General features: G+C 31.3%; 2 protein-coding genes across 2 annotated transcripts; one reads left to right on the top strand and one right to left on the bottom strand.

Annotated features, from left to right (window-relative positions):
- The first annotated feature begins 158 nt into the window (after positions 1–158).
- On the top strand, positions 159–2,863 carry LOC100178272 (LRP chaperone MESD-like). Its single transcript, XM_002131466.4, has 5 exons — positions 159–312; positions 658–729; positions 1,053–1,213; positions 1,521–1,655; positions 2,377–2,863. Exons 1-5 carry the CDS (start codon positions 187–189, stop codon positions 2,471–2,473), a joined length of 591 nt encoding a protein of 196 aa, XP_002131502.1. The 5' UTR covers positions 159–186; the 3' UTR covers positions 2,474–2,863.
- Positions 2,864–3,108: 245 nt separating this feature from the next.
- On the bottom strand, positions 3,109–16,764 carry LOC100180643 (ubiquitin carboxyl-terminal hydrolase CYLD). The gene is made up of 21 exons (XM_009862416.3): positions 16,678–16,764; positions 15,891–16,040; positions 15,407–15,534; positions 14,769–14,916; positions 13,786–13,897; positions 13,149–13,333; positions 12,521–12,670; positions 10,124–10,326; positions 9,737–9,976; positions 8,734–8,788; positions 8,289–8,381; positions 7,934–8,070; positions 7,510–7,657; positions 7,088–7,268; positions 6,761–6,848; positions 6,303–6,464; positions 5,826–6,025; positions 5,352–5,505; positions 4,805–4,908; positions 4,416–4,517; positions 3,109–4,055 (listed from the first exon to the last, which is right to left on the bottom strand). Exons 2-21 carry the CDS (start codon positions 16,021–16,023, stop codon positions 3,812–3,814), a joined length of 2,967 nt encoding a protein of 988 aa, XP_009860718.1. The 5' UTR covers positions 16,024–16,040; positions 16,678–16,764; the 3' UTR covers positions 3,109–3,811.
- Between the last annotated feature and the right edge of the window lie 998 nt (positions 16,765–17,762).

Genomic DNA, 17,762 nt, shown 5'->3' on the forward strand with positions numbered 1-17,762 from the left:
TGTCTGTAGGTAATGTTATGCTGCGTCATATCGTATACCGTAGTTTCTGCTTAGGTGTCTTTACGTTGAGGTATGCGACTTTTCCCGCTGCATTTTTTTTAATGCTTAAGTTACGCATCCTGGGTACCCGTTTAGTTAGTTATGTTATGTGTTTCAGATACCATAATTCTGAACTGACTGTATATTATGAAATTGCGTGTTTCTTTTTTATTGTTTTGTATTATTTGTAATTGCTTACTCGTTACAAGCAAGAAAAAAGATCCACGAGATTTTACGGACGCGGATATCTATAAGTTGGAAGAGGAATGGACGGTAAGAATGTTTAGTGACCAGAGGATACTAGGTTCAAGGTTTAATGCTGCCATAAGACCCAACACATACAAAGTTACATACTTTGTAACTTAAAGGACATAAGGTGTATGAAACATAACACATGTGTTATAATGATCAATGTTTAGAGCAAAGTTACAAATAAATCATCCTTAAAGCTACTTATGGTAAATAAGTGGGCATGAGGTGTATGAAACAGCACACCGTGTTATAACGATTGTCTTGCCCCACCATGTGAGAATTAGGAAGTTAGATTCATACATTGTATTTGGAATTGAATAATAATTTTCAATATAATATTGATTTATAGTTATATATATTTTATAGGAGGAAGGTGATATCGATGAAGGGGATTTACCCGAACATCTTAGAAAAAGTGAACCAATTGATATGACAAAGGTATAATGTGGATATAGTAGGGTATGATGGAAATAGTTAGCATCCAAATCCCATATTTTCCAATCATGTTTTACACAAGTAACAAGGTCTTATCGAAGTCGCATGGCTACGGTTTTACAATTCTATAAATATAAGCTCACACGAGGTGTATGAAACATATCACCCATGCTATATAATAACGCCTTTTTGCCCTACACGCGAGAATCAAATAAGTTACATTCATTTAACTGTCGTTGCCCTACATGCGGGAATATATAAGTTACATTCATTTAACTGTCGTTGCCCTACATACGAGAATATATAAGTTCCATTCATTCATTTAGATTTCTCCCGATGATCCAGAAGGGATTGTGAAAATGTCAAAACGTCACAAAACTTTAATGATGTTCGTAACTGTGTCGGGCAATCCAGATGAAGCAGAAACAGAAGATATCACTAAGCTATGGCAGTCTATGTTATTTAATGCTAACATTGAAGTGACGAGGTCTTTACAGATTTTTTTATACATAATATAGATATACATACAAAATTACATTTGTTTTTTGATTGCGATAAAAAAAAAAAAATTAAATTAAGTTAATAGACCAGCAAAGAAAAAAGTATTAGCCATTTATGTCATAACATGCCACGAACATTATCAACTTATATTATATAATGGAGTAAATGTACACTGAAAATATATTTTATGTAACCAACCAAATAAAAAATCAAATTCACATATATATACATAATATAGAATGTGTGTATTGCCTACTAGGTAACTATTTAATTACTCTTATATAATTTGTTAGATTCGTGATCAGTGCCAACAGAGTTCTATTCAAACTGAATGATGGATCTTATGCTTATGAGATACGAGACTTTTTAATAGAACAAGAACGATGTGAAACAGTTACAATTGAAGGAAAAGATTATCCCGGCAAAGGGTAAGAAATAAAAGTTTCAAGTTATCTAATTTTTGTTTAATATTTTTGCTGTACAACCCATTTTTTTTCTAATTGATAGCAAAGCTTGGGCAACCAAATTTTAAAACTACACTGATAGAACTTTTAGCAATACTGGAATATATATGATAAGATTTAGAACTTATGTAAGAGGGTAAATTAAACAACATTTAAAGTAAAGTGTCTACTTAATAAATTCTATTACAAAAACACATTTTAAGTATACATAGTGTATTATTTATATTTTCCTAAATTATAACAAAGTTTATTTTAATATTTGTTATAAATGTATCTCCTTATCAGTGAACTAAAAGAATTTCATATAAAAACGTTAAATAAACACTGGACCAGAGGTGGTAGTTACCTGTTATTAAAATGTGCCCTAAATTTTATATTTGTTTGCAATGCACACATGGTACCTTGTACTAGCATTGTACAATATGAAAGGTCCAATCTCTAGCTGTTACTTGAAGTTTTATAATATTTACATGCATTGGTATAGGTTGGCATTATATATGGTTAATGTGCTGGAACACCTGGAAATATGATATATTATTGCCAATGTGTTGGTGGTGATAGGTTACTGTGGTCTTAATCCCTGGTTCTCACTGTAGGATCTCACCCATGCAGAATAACTCAATTTAATAAACCTAACTTCAAAAAACACTTAATAAAACCTATTTTTAAAAAATACATATTTCAGTTCACCCATAAAAAAAGGAAGCAAAAAGAAAGACGAAAAAAAGAAAAACGACAAAAACAAGTCTAAGAAAAAGAAGAAAAACAAAACAGAATTATAATATTTAAATATATCCGTGCGGCCGTTCTCCACCCATGTACACAGTATATTATAAAGTAAAAAATAAATGCAGTTCCAAAGTAATACCTATATGTGCAATTTTAGGTCAAATTTATTTTCCATGCTATATGAGTATAAGAAATAACAAGAATTTAATTCCTTGTGTATTAAATTCTAATGAAAAAATCTTTTTTTTTTATAAGATATAAATTTAAATATAAAAAGTAAATACAATAGACAGTAATATGCTATGGAATTTTTCAAAATTCAGCCAATTTTGTGCCTTTTATTTTGCAATGAAGTTATATAAAGAGATTTTCTGCATGATATAACAGCATTATCATGATACATTTTTGATGTAATACTGGACCAATAAATTCAACTATTTTCACCATTGGGTTGGGACAATTGCAGCTTAGTGTCTTGCCAAAGGACAAAAAAATCCAAAATTTGGTTTAAATTTTCAAATACGTTAACATATATATTATAGCCAAGTAGGACAGCAAACTACTCCTTTCAAATGAGATGAAATTTTAGACAATAAGCTGAAAAAGAACGCACCACTTACATTTATGTAACATAAATAAGCATTGTTTATTAAGTGGTAGCCAGTTGCCCTGTAATAAAAAGATAACATTTTGCTATAGCATTATTACACAGCGGTACAATATGTAAAACAAGCGCCGTATTTCAACATAAGCCTTAATTAAATTTTATTATTTGAAATAGGAAAATAAAACAAAATGCACATAATATAGAACAGAATATAAGAAAAAAAAAAAAAAACTGTTTGAGCACATCAGTACAGCAGTAAAAGGTGCAAAATAGGCAAGTTTTTTTATAAGTTTTTACACACAAAAGAAATAGATTTTCCACATAAATCTTGTTTTACCATATTGTGTGAAATATTAAATTAAAGCATTAAACATAAACTTTTTAAATCCACTTTTCCCAAACACAGTTTTTGAGCCTACTGTATGAAATATTTGTTGTTTGTGCTAAAAAAAGGCAAATTCACATTTTCTTATCAAACAATCAGCCAAATTTTACAAAGTATTCTGTCAAATTTTTTTGAAACGTTTTATAGTCCTTTTAAAGTGCATTGTTGTCTATTAGTTGGAAAGTGCTGATCAAGCCAGTTAAAACTTTATTTAAATAAAGTACAAGCAAACAGACAAAAACTTATCATTAAATAATACGACCACAGTTTTGAAAAAAAAATATAAAAAAAATTCAAATTCGAAAAAAACATACACATAATGTTACTGAAGAAAAAAGGTGTACGATACCAAAATTTAAGAATGTATTAATGATTTTTTTTAACAGGTAAATAATAACATTAACCGAATCTTTTCATTTCACTGCTTTGATATAAACACATATAAGCATCACATAGCAGTCTCCTCATATGTTCGGGCATTTCTTTTTGTTCCATCTCGAGTAATTTATGTTGGTCAGTTTCCAACCATTTTTCAAAATTTTCACAATAAGTAATCTCTGGTATATTGTAACCACTTTGTTCACCAACTCTGTCAGCCATACTGTCAAAGAAACACCACTTTGCGTTACGACCGCTGCCACATCTGTAAAATAATTAACAAAATGTGATAATTCATTAATTAAATAATACCTTTTTTTTTTCTCCTTTTATAATCAGAAAAGACAGTTTTTATAACACAGGTTTTCTGTTTCGTATACCTTAAAATTGTTGAACAAAAAAAAATTACCTTGATGAATAAATGACATCTATTTATGCAGTTTTTATAAAATCTGTTTCATACACCTTGTCTACGAGTTGCCACATATTTAACTTTGTGGGTTAAAATATGTTTGGATTTTTTACAATGTAAAACTTAGGGGTTAAATTGGTTTATAATAATTACGCCAAACATAATTCATGAAAATAAAAACCTAAGAAAATCATCTTTGTATAAATTACTTACTTGGCAAATGAAACATAATGACTTGTTTCAATACATACAACTGCATATAGATCCAAGATTTGTCTTTCAACTGGGGCTTCCCCTTCTTGCGAGATAAACGATCTATAAAGGGAAAATATTTATAGGTTGTTATGATTAATTCTATTTGAATAAATGTAACTTACCTAATCCTCAAATGGCTAAAAAACGACATTCGATATAAAACAGATATTCTGTTTCATACACCTCGTACCAGCTTACCAGTTACCATGTGTGTAGGTGACTAATTTTTTTTTAAGTTTAAAAAGTCACTATTGAGTTGTAACACCCTGGGTGTCAGGGTAGTTGGCATTGTATGACCTTACCCACATAAGACTATAATGGAAATTATCTATAAAAAGTAAACGTACTTGTATTCATCACAGACTTCAATCTTTTGATAATTATGTTGTCTCCTCAAGGGGTGTTGATGACATCTCTTAGCACATTGAACACAATATGAACTTATATGTTCCTGAGAAAAACATTTTTAATAAATAAATGTCACTTTTTATCCTTTGATAACAGGCCTATTATATAACACCTATTATATATTGTTTTTCTATTTCATACACCTCTTGCCCGGTTAGCTATTTACTACAAATGTAGTTTTTGTTGGTATTCAGGTGTTTTTGTGTTTACTTTTCATGTGGCAGACAATTTGGAAAACACATTAATGACCACAAAGATATAAATATCTACAACGGTAACGGCAAGTTAGCGTTTTCTATCGTAAATCAGTATAAGTGATATTTAATGCAAAAACATATTTAGACAAAACCATAATAGATGGGATTCTAAAATTCAATACACATGGCTGTAAAACTTAACAAATTTCCTAAAATATTTAAAAAAATTTGGTTTAAAAACAAAAAAACATTTTTTTTTTATCATTTTCAAAAAACAAATGTCACTTACTTGCATTGACCTTTCAACTGAACATTGCTTACATTCAAACTCAGCCAACCCCCCACACACTGTACAACTCCGGGGAATTTTTTCCAACATATCAGTAATATCGAGTGTTAGACTAGGTCGCACACGATTGTACATTTTGTAATCTTTACCAAATCTTTAAAAAAATAATGAAAAATAAAATTAGTAAAAAATTAATAAAAAACACGATATTTTGTAATTTGTACCAATCTTTGAAAAAAATATATATATATATCATTGACATACAGTTAATTACCTATTAATGGTACCTTTTTGTAAAGTCTCATATAAATTGTGTAAAATATTTTTTATAAATTTAGTTCATGATAATAAAAAAATCCAGAAAATCCAAGATTTGTATAAAAAAAACAAAAAAAAATAAAACACTAATTTTAAGAGCTTCAAATGTTGTTTTCTATTTGAGTTTTTTTTTAAATGTTTTTTTTATTTATTTACCTTGGCATTTGTAGAATTAAACAAACGGGTACTTCGCGAAATTTAAGATCACAAGCAAGAAAAGATTGTTCGATAAGTAGCTGGGTGCTGGGTAACACCATTTTCTCATCTTTGTCGAGAAATATTTGATAAAAATAACATTCCTGTATGTGGTCGTCGTTGCCTTGTCGTAACTCAAATAAAGGTTCAGCTTTAAACACCTGGGTTTATAAATGTTAACATTTATCAATTTTTTGTTTTAGAGTGGCATATTACCCTAATTTTATAAACACTATTTCAAAAATGTTGTTGGCATATTACCCTATTTTTGGCATATTACCCTAAATTTATTAGTTGGCATATTACCCTAATTTTATAAACACTATTTCAAAAATGAAATTAAAATAAGCTTTTAATCTACAATTAAAAACCTTACACAAAAATATTTAACAATATGACACCTCGCCCATATAGAACAGAATATACCAATCAACTTACATGGTTTAGTAAAGTTTGTAAAAATTCTTCTGGATCCTTTTCTTCATTAGTTAGCCCTGACACGGAGCCTAACTCATCCAATAACTCTCGTAATTTCATTATCATGTCAGCACGAACAAAGTTTGTTTTACGCAGTGGGTTGACAATATTTTCTTTCAGCACCTTTTTCATAAAAAATGTTAAAAGGGAATTTATAATTTGTCGTAATTTTAGCCGGACATTCTGCTTAACGAGCGTAATTTTTGCCCTGGTTTTAGCCAGAATTTAGTCAAAAGTTATTTCTAGTTTCGATTTGAATAAGAGACTGACTATGTCATTTATGCGAAATATATTTCTCTATTAATAACTAGTGATTGGACTTATTTTGTTGGTTACCTTTTCGAAACACCAAATCATTAAACTTATTTCTAGTCTTAAAAAACTTGCTTCATATTTTAACCAGAGTTTATTAATTGTACCTTTTGTACTTGCTCGTACTGCGGCAAATCACCGGGTCGCTTGCTTCGAAACAAAATCGTATCAAGACAGTAGGAATACGCGAACATACTAAAAAGAAAAAAATATATTTTTTTTTTTTGTAAAAAAAAAGTTGTTAAAACACACTCACAGTTAAAAACATATTTACACTTAATTGAAAGGAAAAAGCTGCGGTAGCTACACCTAACAGACAAAGAAAAAAATGATTTATTTATGTTTAATTATTTTTAAGTTAAACTACCAATGGAAATAAAAGTTTGACGTAAAGAACTAAAAATATGCCATAAAAACGAACAAATAAAACTTACCTAAACAACGTACTGTCTAGATAACAAGAATTCTGATGCCCCTGTATTCCTTTGCCTTTCCCCACCATATTGGCTTGTAATGTTTTTGGTGGAGCTACTGTACCAGGAATACATGGGGCTTTGAAGTCACCAAAGTTTCTGCTGGCAACACTTTGCATATTACTGTGTGACTGTTTTGCATCTGTGTAAAAAAATTAAAAAATGTAAAATTTAGTTTTTTTGGATGAAATTGCTTATTTTGCATGGAAACTGAACTAGTAATTACCATCAAAGTAACATAACTTGTAAGCTGGCATGAGGTGTATGAACACCCGTGTTATTATGAGAAATCCCCAAAGTGTATTCACCCTCAACGTGTTATAACGAATGTAGTTGCCACGCGAGGATAAATAAATTACATCCAATTATTCAATTACATTTACCTGAGTAAAATCGTGGATCTACAGCACAATCTTCTGGTCGTACGAACAAAGCATGTCCAGGTTGTGTTTCGAATATCCTCACACCATTGTAAGTTCCATCAGTTAAAGTTGGAACAGGGTTGTCAAGTTCTAACCCGACACTCAAGTCCTGGGACACAAAAGTCGGAGTTGAACTAAATAAATGTATTTTTTTTGTTTCATAACAGAGAGAGACAAATAAAAGTCATGGACTTATACACACTTCTTCTGAATAGACACTTAATTTATTGTATTGCCCGAAGGGTGGGACAGTCACACCTTTTTTTTTCAATAAGCGGTTTTAACCACTGTAGTTTTATCGTTACTACCCGTCTTTTCACTTTTGTAAACTCTCCCGTTCCGAAGAGACCAAATAAATTTAATTCATTCAATTTAAATAACTTACTTCATCTCTTGGAAGATACCCCGTCCACTTTACCACTCCATATAAGGGCAAATCGGGGACCAGCAACGTGAGGTTATCGATTCCATCCAATACTTGGACCATGGTACCGTGCTCAAAACCACTGATTGGGATTTCGTCTAAAATAACAATATATATATCATGTTATGTATAAAAACAGTATAATTCTAGGGAAATCATAGCCTAATGAGTAACAACTGAATGGGTACTGAAAAACTGCAAAACATGATTGGATCTGAAACGTACAGTCTAGAGCATTTAACCTTAGTCCTTACTGATAAAATGTGATTTTTTGTAAAATATTAAAGCAGCAAAATTTATGATAACTTTGCGCGACCTGCAGGAGGATGAAGTTGGCTTAAATATTGAAACGCTTGTTCTTGAACCGGAACTGAAATGGGTTCGCTTTGAAATGGCCTTCGAGAATAATCTGAAAAATAATATCATAATAATCTTTTAAAGGTTCCTCTGGTATAAAAAACATATTGTATTTCCAACATTTCGTCTGCCATACAGCAATACTTCGTCAGGAAATGACAATGGCAGACAAAACATCGAATATACTCTTCATTTTTCGTATCAACCACCTGAGCCAGTGAAAGATTATTTACATTATAGCTGGTAGCAGAAGTAACGAAATAGGAATTTGTTAGTTGCTTAACTATATACACACCGAAATAATTCCCCTACAAAAGACTAACTGCACAAGTTATACAGAAAAAATAAAAAACACTTTACCACTACAATATATACATAAATTTAGAATATGTTAAAGTACTAACCATTCATTTGCCTGTGGTTGTTTTGTTTGGAATTCTTGGGCAGTGGCAGAGTATGCTGCATTGCAAGAACTTAAATATTGCATAATTACAACATACACCAGGGATGGTATACTTGGTTACCGACTAAACTAGTCGCCGCCTAAATTTGATTTTGCTTTTTTAGTCGCCCGACTAAAATTTGAGTCGGCCGATTTTAACTGACTAACTTCTGTAATGAGTAATGCACAGAAACTTAGTCGGCCGACTAAATGTGAAAAACCACCGACTAAATTTTTGTCGGCCGACTAAAAAAACGCGGTAACCAATAGTTACCGCGACCGACTAGTTTAGTCGGTAGCCGAGTATACCACCCCAGGGAATTGAATAAAATATAACATATGCAAGCTAGTAACAAATATATATTAATATTGATTTCTATGAGTAAAAATATAGCTAGTTTCTAAAACACACTTATTTCAAATCCCTGAAAAAATACACATAAACCTTAAAAAATCTGCCTGGAAAATAAACAAATATTGAGTCTTATTGACCTGGTTTATATGCTATTAAAACTATACAGTAAACCAGAGCTACCATGACTGTACAGTACAACTAAAATGATGTATCAACCATATGTTTATATGATTGTTTATTGTGTGGGAAGCGGAATGGCATATGTCTTTAGAGTATTTAGATAAATAAACTACATCATTTATTTCCTTATACTTAAATAGATTATTAAGGACAGTAAACAAGCATCAAGTAATATTATGATAAGGAAAACTTTAGTTATGATGAAAACTATGTTAAATTTGACTCCAGAATTTAAAAATTTAACTATATTAAAATTTTGTTAAATTATACTAGGAGTTTAAAGTAAATTAGCCACAACAAAACTCTGTTTACTTTTACCTTCAAATTAAAAATTTACAAAAAAACTTTATTAAATGTTACCCTAAACTTTTGTGAAAAATACAATATATATACCTGGCAAAAACAACACTATATTAAAATCGAAACATACCACTTCTCGTCTTGGTTTGACTTGTTTTTCCACCCCATAGATATCAAGTTGTGATGACAGTTCATCATATCCATCAGGAAAACCTCTCTGCTCAGAATTCAGTACGGGCTGTGAAACAACCTTTCGATTTTTAGTTGTGCTGCTTCTCAAGTTTGCCGCAGGACCTGAATAGGAGCTGGGAGGCTGTTGGTTCCGAGTTTCTGGTTTATACCGTTTGTCTATGTATGTAAGTGACTCATCCTGTGATTGTACATTCAATTAATGTTAGAAGTTGATTTTTAATGAACAATCTTTTGTGTTTTTTATTTTAAATTAACGTTTTTATAGCAAAAGAAATAAAATAAAAAAAAGATTGAAAATGTTTCCAAATTATATTTATTCATTTACCAAATGTCGGTTAGGAGCGAGAGGTGGAGTGTGGTCAATCGTACTCGCTGGTAATACACCACTAAGCGGCACTAGAGCTGCATGGTTGAGTTTTGTTTTGAAAAGTTGGCGTCTGTTGAAAACTCCCCTTCCATTACCGGATGGGTTGACAAGTTCAATACCAACATAAATGTCATTTGTAGGTAATTCGTTTGGTAGGCGACCTGGAAAAATATAAATTTTTGAATTTGAAGTTTGAATAAATGAATAAAACCTATTTTTCTCGTTACAATGACTGTCATTGCCCGAGAATTTAACTTAATTTATTCTCACATGGCAAAAAATGACAGTCAATATAACATGGGTGTTCTTTTCATACACTTTATGCACGCTTTCTAGCTACCAAGCACATAACTTCATGGAGAATTATTTTTCTTAAGAAAAATGTTAATGAAATACAAAGTTTAAGAAACCCTGGCATTAACTAGGGATGCACATTACAGAATTTCGAAGCCATGAGATTCGAATCCCTTTGTATTCGAATCTAATTACGGGATTCGGTATTCTGTTTAATGACGTCATTACACGTCATCTCATATACTATATTAACAATTTTTGAAACTTATTAATTTTGAAAACTTTCAAAAGTAAACGTTTCGTAACGTCTTTTCATAACCTGCTATACGTTTCATGACGCAAAAACTACCCAATAGTACAATTTTTGATCATTTTACAGCTCATTATCCAACAAGGCTGCTATGAAAGAGTCAATAAACTGACTTTTGTGGGTAAAATTATTTTTTCCTATAAATATAAAAAGATTCGAAATTCTAGATTCGGAATTCTAGATTCGAATTAAAGTATTCTAGGATATCCTAGAATACCTAATTATTCTGTAATGTGCATCCCTAGCATTAACTGAGGATAAGCACGAGTTAATATTTATTAATAAACACAATAGAACCCCTACTGTGATGAAAATAACCAACCAAGCCATTTGCATTATCCAAATACTCATAGTTTAATAAGATTATATAACATTATATAGAAGATTTTGTCAGTTTTATGTCATTTTTTATACCAAATATTTATATTATATATATATATATGGTAGATTGGTAGTAACTGGGCATATATAGATATCAGTCTATTTAATAATATAATATTAATATCATGCATGATTGATAGCAATATACATACATCAGTTTTTTGAATAATGTGTATTATGCTTGATAGCAACAGTAGTTGGTTACAATACATTTTAAACTGAAAGTAATTAATGAAAATTTAGCAATTAATCAAACAAATCAATAATAACAAGTAACTACCAAGTAAGACTGTAATATAGTGATATATACATATTTTCACTATTTTACAATTTACTAACGCTAGGCCTTTGTCTGTAATAAAAAAATGGTCATACAAACAAACAGAGTCGAAGTATATTGCATTCACCACATTAATCAATGAGGTCCCTATGTTTGATGACTATGAGTGTAACTATATTTTAACAATGTCACCCCAGATTTTACCCTGCTGTTAGGTGTCTATACAAACAAGCAGAGCCAAAGTATATTGCATTCACCACATTAATCAATGAGGTTCCTATGTTTGATGACTATGAGTGTAACTATATTTTAACAATGTCACACCAGATTTTACCCTGCTGTTAGGTGTCTATACAAACAAGCAGAGCCAAAGTATATTGCATTCACTACATTAATCAATGAGGTTCCCTATGTTTGACAACTATGAGTGTAACTGTATTTTAACAATGTCACACCAGATTTTACCCTGCTGTTAGGTGTCTATACAAACAAGCAGAGCCAAAGTATATTGCATTCACTACATTAATCAATGAGGTTCCCTATGTTTGACAACTATGAGTGTAACTGTATTTTAACAATGTCACCCTAGATTTTACCCTGCTGTTAGGTGTCTGTACAAACAAGCAAAGCCAAAGTATATTGCATTCACCACATTAATCAATGAGGTTTTCTATGTTTGACAACTATGAGTGTAACTGTATTATAACAATGTTCAAACGTGTGACGCCTATGGCCACATTAGAAATTAACCTTTAAACCTACACAATTTTTAAACAACCATTAACAAAGACATTATTTAAAAGTAAGAGTTTAAGAAAGTAACACACCACAGTTGTGTTGACATATGATATAAACTGTGTTATGTGGATTACTTTTCAAACATACACATTGATAGAAAAATGTATAACATATTCCTGCAAAGGATAAACTGTTACAAAATACATACTAAAAGTGACAAAATCAAGTCCCAAAGAATTTTGCAGGGGCTACATTAACCCCCAAAAATAACAGCAATTTATCTATAAATTATCCTTTAAAAAAATAGAAACCTATTCACCATTCAATTAATAATAAATGAAAGAATCCTTACCGATAAATTTGACGCTCCCCAGCTCCTGGCTTTCATGTCCGTTTACTTCAGTGAAAATATAAACCTTCATATCGATATGAATGTTTAAAGTGGAGAGTTCAGCTTCACTAACTCCAATTACAGGTTCGCATACACTTACTTGGCTACTACCTGTGAAGAGAAAGATATATAGTACTGTGGGGGAGTTTGAACACTTTAAGCATAATATCTAAGTGTCATGATCGAGTTTTAAAAAATTAACAACGGTCTATGGGAGTCGCCAGGATACAGTTTTATAATTATTTAAATGCTCTTTGTTTACTATGAAATGGGACCAGAAAATAGAATAAAAAAGTGTCCCATCTTCCCACACCCTAATCTACAGTACTGTGGAGTAAGATGGATAATGTAAGTTCATAATATACTGTTGGGTGAGATGGATACCGTTAGCATAACTTTAAAAAGTTTATTTAGAGGGTATATATAGTATATAATTCTGTGAATATTCTTTGTTTACTACCAAATGGGCCGATAATACAGTGTGACAATCGTTAAAAAAACATCCAACAATTACTTGAGTAAAAATGTCAAATAAAATCATAAAATTGTGGCCGCTAAACCGGCAATAAAGAACAACATGGATAATTACCTGAAGGAGGCGAACTGTAATCTCGCGTTGCTGAAAGATCAGAGTACGAGTTTGAGATCATAGATCGCTGGCTACGTGGGTGTCTTCTAGGAGCCGGGATGGGAGTACGAAGCTGATCATAATCACGGGAGGAGACTCGGTTTAATCCGAGGAAGATACCGCAGTCCTCCGGACATGAGAAGTAACTGTACGAAGATGGAGATTAAAATATTTATAGTTTACTCGAAAAAATTTCTATTTTTATCGTGACCTTCAAGTTTTCAACATTTGTTGCGAAGCTACAACCTATTTTTGACTACTGGGTTGGAGTCTGTTAAGTGTCTTTTTTACAATGCAAGCATCTAACCACTTACCCACGGCAGATGACACAGTGCAAAGTAATAAGGCCGCACCTTTGTACTTGATGTCATATTTATTGTTTAAATAAAAGGTATTTATCTTAGCCAGTGAGCTTATTTAAATAGAACCCCAAAACCGCTGTTGATGTCACAACAAGCACGATAATGTTTATGTGCCAAAACAAAACAAAGTTCCAACATAACACAGCATATTATATAAAACATAACGTACTTAGTAAAGCTACATAAAGTGTTGTTTCACAAAACACAAACAGAAATTTATTATTCAACAAACATACTGGTGTTTACGGATGGTTCCGTTTGTGTTTCCTTTTCCTTTCGCATTAATAAGCTCAACACCAAAGTAAGTTCCAACTTTATGATGGACTTTGCCTTTGTAGCGTAGTCTGCCTGTTAAATATAATGAGTTAAAACAACTTAATAGTGATATAAAAACAAATATTGCCAAATTATACAGTAATAATAAAAGCATGGGGAATTTCCAGTATGCTACTAAACAACTTAGAACAAGTACATAATTATTTGGGGTGGAGGCTATTCAATGTATATATACTAAATATATACTACTAATTTAGCGTTTCAATAAATCGATAAATTGTGCCATTGTAAATTTTTTTTTTAAATATTAATAAGTGATCGTTTCTGTTTTATTCTTGATAATTTGCGAACCAACAGGTTTCAGAAATGTATTTGTAAATGACCATTTTCTGTTCATTAAATGAGAATATTTAAAAAGAAATAGTTAGGGAAAGATATATTTTATTATGTACAGGATCTCTGTTTCTCTTTATTTGGAGTTCTTTGTAGAACATGTTTCACACATGAGTGTGGAAACCCCCAAAGTCTTTATAATAATGTTAAACTCATACAATGTTATCATTAACCAAACACATACAGAGAACACATTTATTTGAAGGTGTTGAAGGTGGAATATATTTATTATAATAATAACATCACAAGGCTTACAAAATAAAGCATGGTAGAACACATTAAAGTTTAGTAGCCAAACATGGTATTTATTTCTACAGGATAATAATGGGAATACTATTGCATGAACTTAGACAAAACAAAACTATAAATATTGTTATTACAAATACTAGTGTTGTTATAAATTCTATTATTATTATAAATTATGAAGTGTTTTACTTAGCTTAAATCTGATAAAACTTTAGAAATTATAAGTTTATATACCATTACCAACCATAAGGACTGGCGATTTTTTGTAATGCATATACTGTATTTAGAAAATATATTTAAATACCTAAAACTTCCCCTGACATGGCAGGTAGTCGTACAACAACCTCTGCTCCAGCTTCCATGTCTAAACCATCTGCTAATCTTTCTTTATTTCGGAAAACGTCATATCTCTCCTTGCAACTTGAGATGGCCATTAATAATCCCATTATCTCCTGTGGAGAAACAGATTAATTAAGAGATATTGCAAATAAAGGTTCACGCAATATTATATTTACTGATTGGCTACCTATAACAACAAAGTAATATACATGGTAACTCGTAAGCTAGCAGGAGGTGTTAAACCCGTGTTATAACGACTGTCGTTTTCTGGCTACGCCAGGAGAAAGTAAGTTACATTAATTCATTCATATCATATGCAATATCCTACAAACATAGGTGTCACAACTTTTAATTTTTAATGGCATAAAATTTACAACTAAGTTTGTCCATCACTCCTGTACGTTACACAGCTTCTAGCTTAACAGCAACAGTAACTATGAATGAAACTATAAATACTTAAATAAATGTTATGTTATTATCGTCCTGTTTCATACACCTTATGTCCACTTACGAGTTACCACGTATGTAACTTGGTGCACGTTTACGAGTTACAGCATATTGATACATACGTGACTTTGTGAGTGAAAATAAACAAACTTATACTTCAGTTAAAGCGTCCACATCGTTCTCATCACATTCAATTATTTCTCTTGTATCGAGAACTATACAAGTTATCCTTGTGGTGTTGGTGGTTGGCATGGAAGCAAAGAAAACTTCTTGTAGGATGGTGCCTGTTATAAAAATGTGCCACGTTATTATTTTTGGTGCATATTATAGTATTATACTGGTACTAATTATACAAAAGTGGTAAGTTTTTTATTTTGATATTTTTGTAGGACTGAATAAATGAAAAAATGCTGGAAGGTTATTAATTTCTTGGTTGTTATAAAATAAAAGTTTTATATCATAAACCTTGTGCCTGCTTATATGAATTAGCCTACCATGTTTATTGTAATATGAGCATGATTTTGTTTTGCGCAGTGACATAAAAGCCCTAACAAATCAACTATTTTTTAATTTGGGTAGGATTTGGGTGAAACACATACCATGTTAAATTTTAGTGAAAATTTAAAATTACACAAAATACCTTTTAGATATTCTTGTATATGAGACTCAAATTTCTTTGGTCTGTATGGGACGTTCTTCTTTGTAAAGCAAAGGTCGTTAACCAGTATTAAATACCGAGTGGGAATCATGTCTCTGCTGTATCTCTCCGCCATGGTGAATATAAAGTGAGCTAAAAAAGATAAAAAATAATAAATATATATATATATATAGGCACTACAAATTAATCTTCAGGTACATAGCAGAATAGGCTGGTGGAAAGTGTTAGTGGTTGGTGGTTATAGGGGTTAGTAGTTAGCAAATAGGGTGGGGGGAGACTCTTCACTAGCACCATATATATATTATACAAAGTTTTTCCCACACATGTGTTATATCCGAATTTGTTTTAATTAAAGACAACTTGAAATAAGTTAATTTAATTTAGTGAGCTAACAAACATTATATTAAAATTAGATCCATATGCATACTTTTTTATCTATTGATTTGTTTTAATTAAATACAACTTGAAATGAGTTCCTTTATCCTGCATTGTGGATTTAAGTGTCACATTTTTATTTGTCACTTTTACTGAAGTAGTTTTCCCCCTTTGCGTGTTTTAACGATTTTTTGCTACTAATTTTGTCACTTCGCTGTTTCAACCAATCTCCTTTGTTGCTCTATTTAAACAGACAAACAAAAATCGTATCATGCTATAAGCAGTTTCGTTTTATTTAAAAATTTCGTGATGATATGCCACAGTTTTTAACACCTTAGTAGTACATCCTTTTATAAGTCGCATTTCTTTCTAAATCTTAAAATCAAACACTTACTTCATCAGTTCCGGACAACGAGTTGCAAAAATACCATTAGCAAAGTTACAAACTTACTGCCAATCTTACAGGAACCTAAATTCTGAAATTCATTTTTATTGCTTCATTCTTTGTTAAAAGAGATACAAGGAAAAATATAAATAATTTATTGAACTTTATTTTAACACATTATGCACGCTCTTATTGATAAATATACATATTTACTGATTCCTACTGCAAATATGCTTCTAGTGGTTTATAGTGTACTGATTTTTTCTAAAACCTAAAAGAATTAATTTTCCGTTAATATTCTTACTCTCATCCAAAATAAAGTGACGTCACAATTGCTGGGAATTGTAAACACGGGGCTTCCCCCGGGGTTTCAACTGCCATTGTAATAGCAGGAAGTTAGTAAACAGATATTAATCATGGGGGGTCACGCGTCTTTTGTCATTAAAATGCATTTTAACCAATCATGTTCTAAAATTTCAAAGAAAATCAAAACGTTCCTCAAAGAAAAATCAACGAATCGAAAAGAGCCACAACAACGAAATAGTTACGTCATCTTTTTTATATAGATTTATGTTTTTTATTTTATAAATCTGGGATTTGGGCCAGATTTGGTTCATTACCCCGAAACCCACGTCGGTTTTACACGTCGTTCATGCCAACAGTGAGACTTTGTGTGGTTCTTTGTGTATTGTATACCCACGTATACTTCTACTACTACAGTATTACACATACTTAAACATAATGAGTGCAATTTATTACAGCTTGTTAACATATGAATATAAATGTCTTTTGAAATAAATTAATAAATAAACACTCTCCGCGTGGCGCGACAACCTTTAAGTTCCAACGCGCGCTTCCTACTTTATATAATTTTCCGGCCACGCGAGGATAAAGTAAGTTACATGCATTCATTCATTTATAATTTGTTTTCTCTAATTAATTTTTGGACTCTACAATTCGGACATCGGGATATAGTAATCACAAAGCTGGTGTAATTACTGTTATACCCTTTTTATCCACAATTTAGACGGTTAAGGTACGTCGCTAAGTTTTACGTAGAAGCAAGACATATAATCGACGTCATATAAACGTAT

The sequence above is a fragment of the Ciona intestinalis genome, chromosome 14 (assembly GCF_000224145.3).
Source record: "Ciona intestinalis chromosome 14, KH, whole genome shotgun sequence".
Taxonomy (NCBI): domain Eukaryota; kingdom Metazoa; phylum Chordata; class Ascidiacea; order Phlebobranchia; family Cionidae; genus Ciona; species Ciona intestinalis.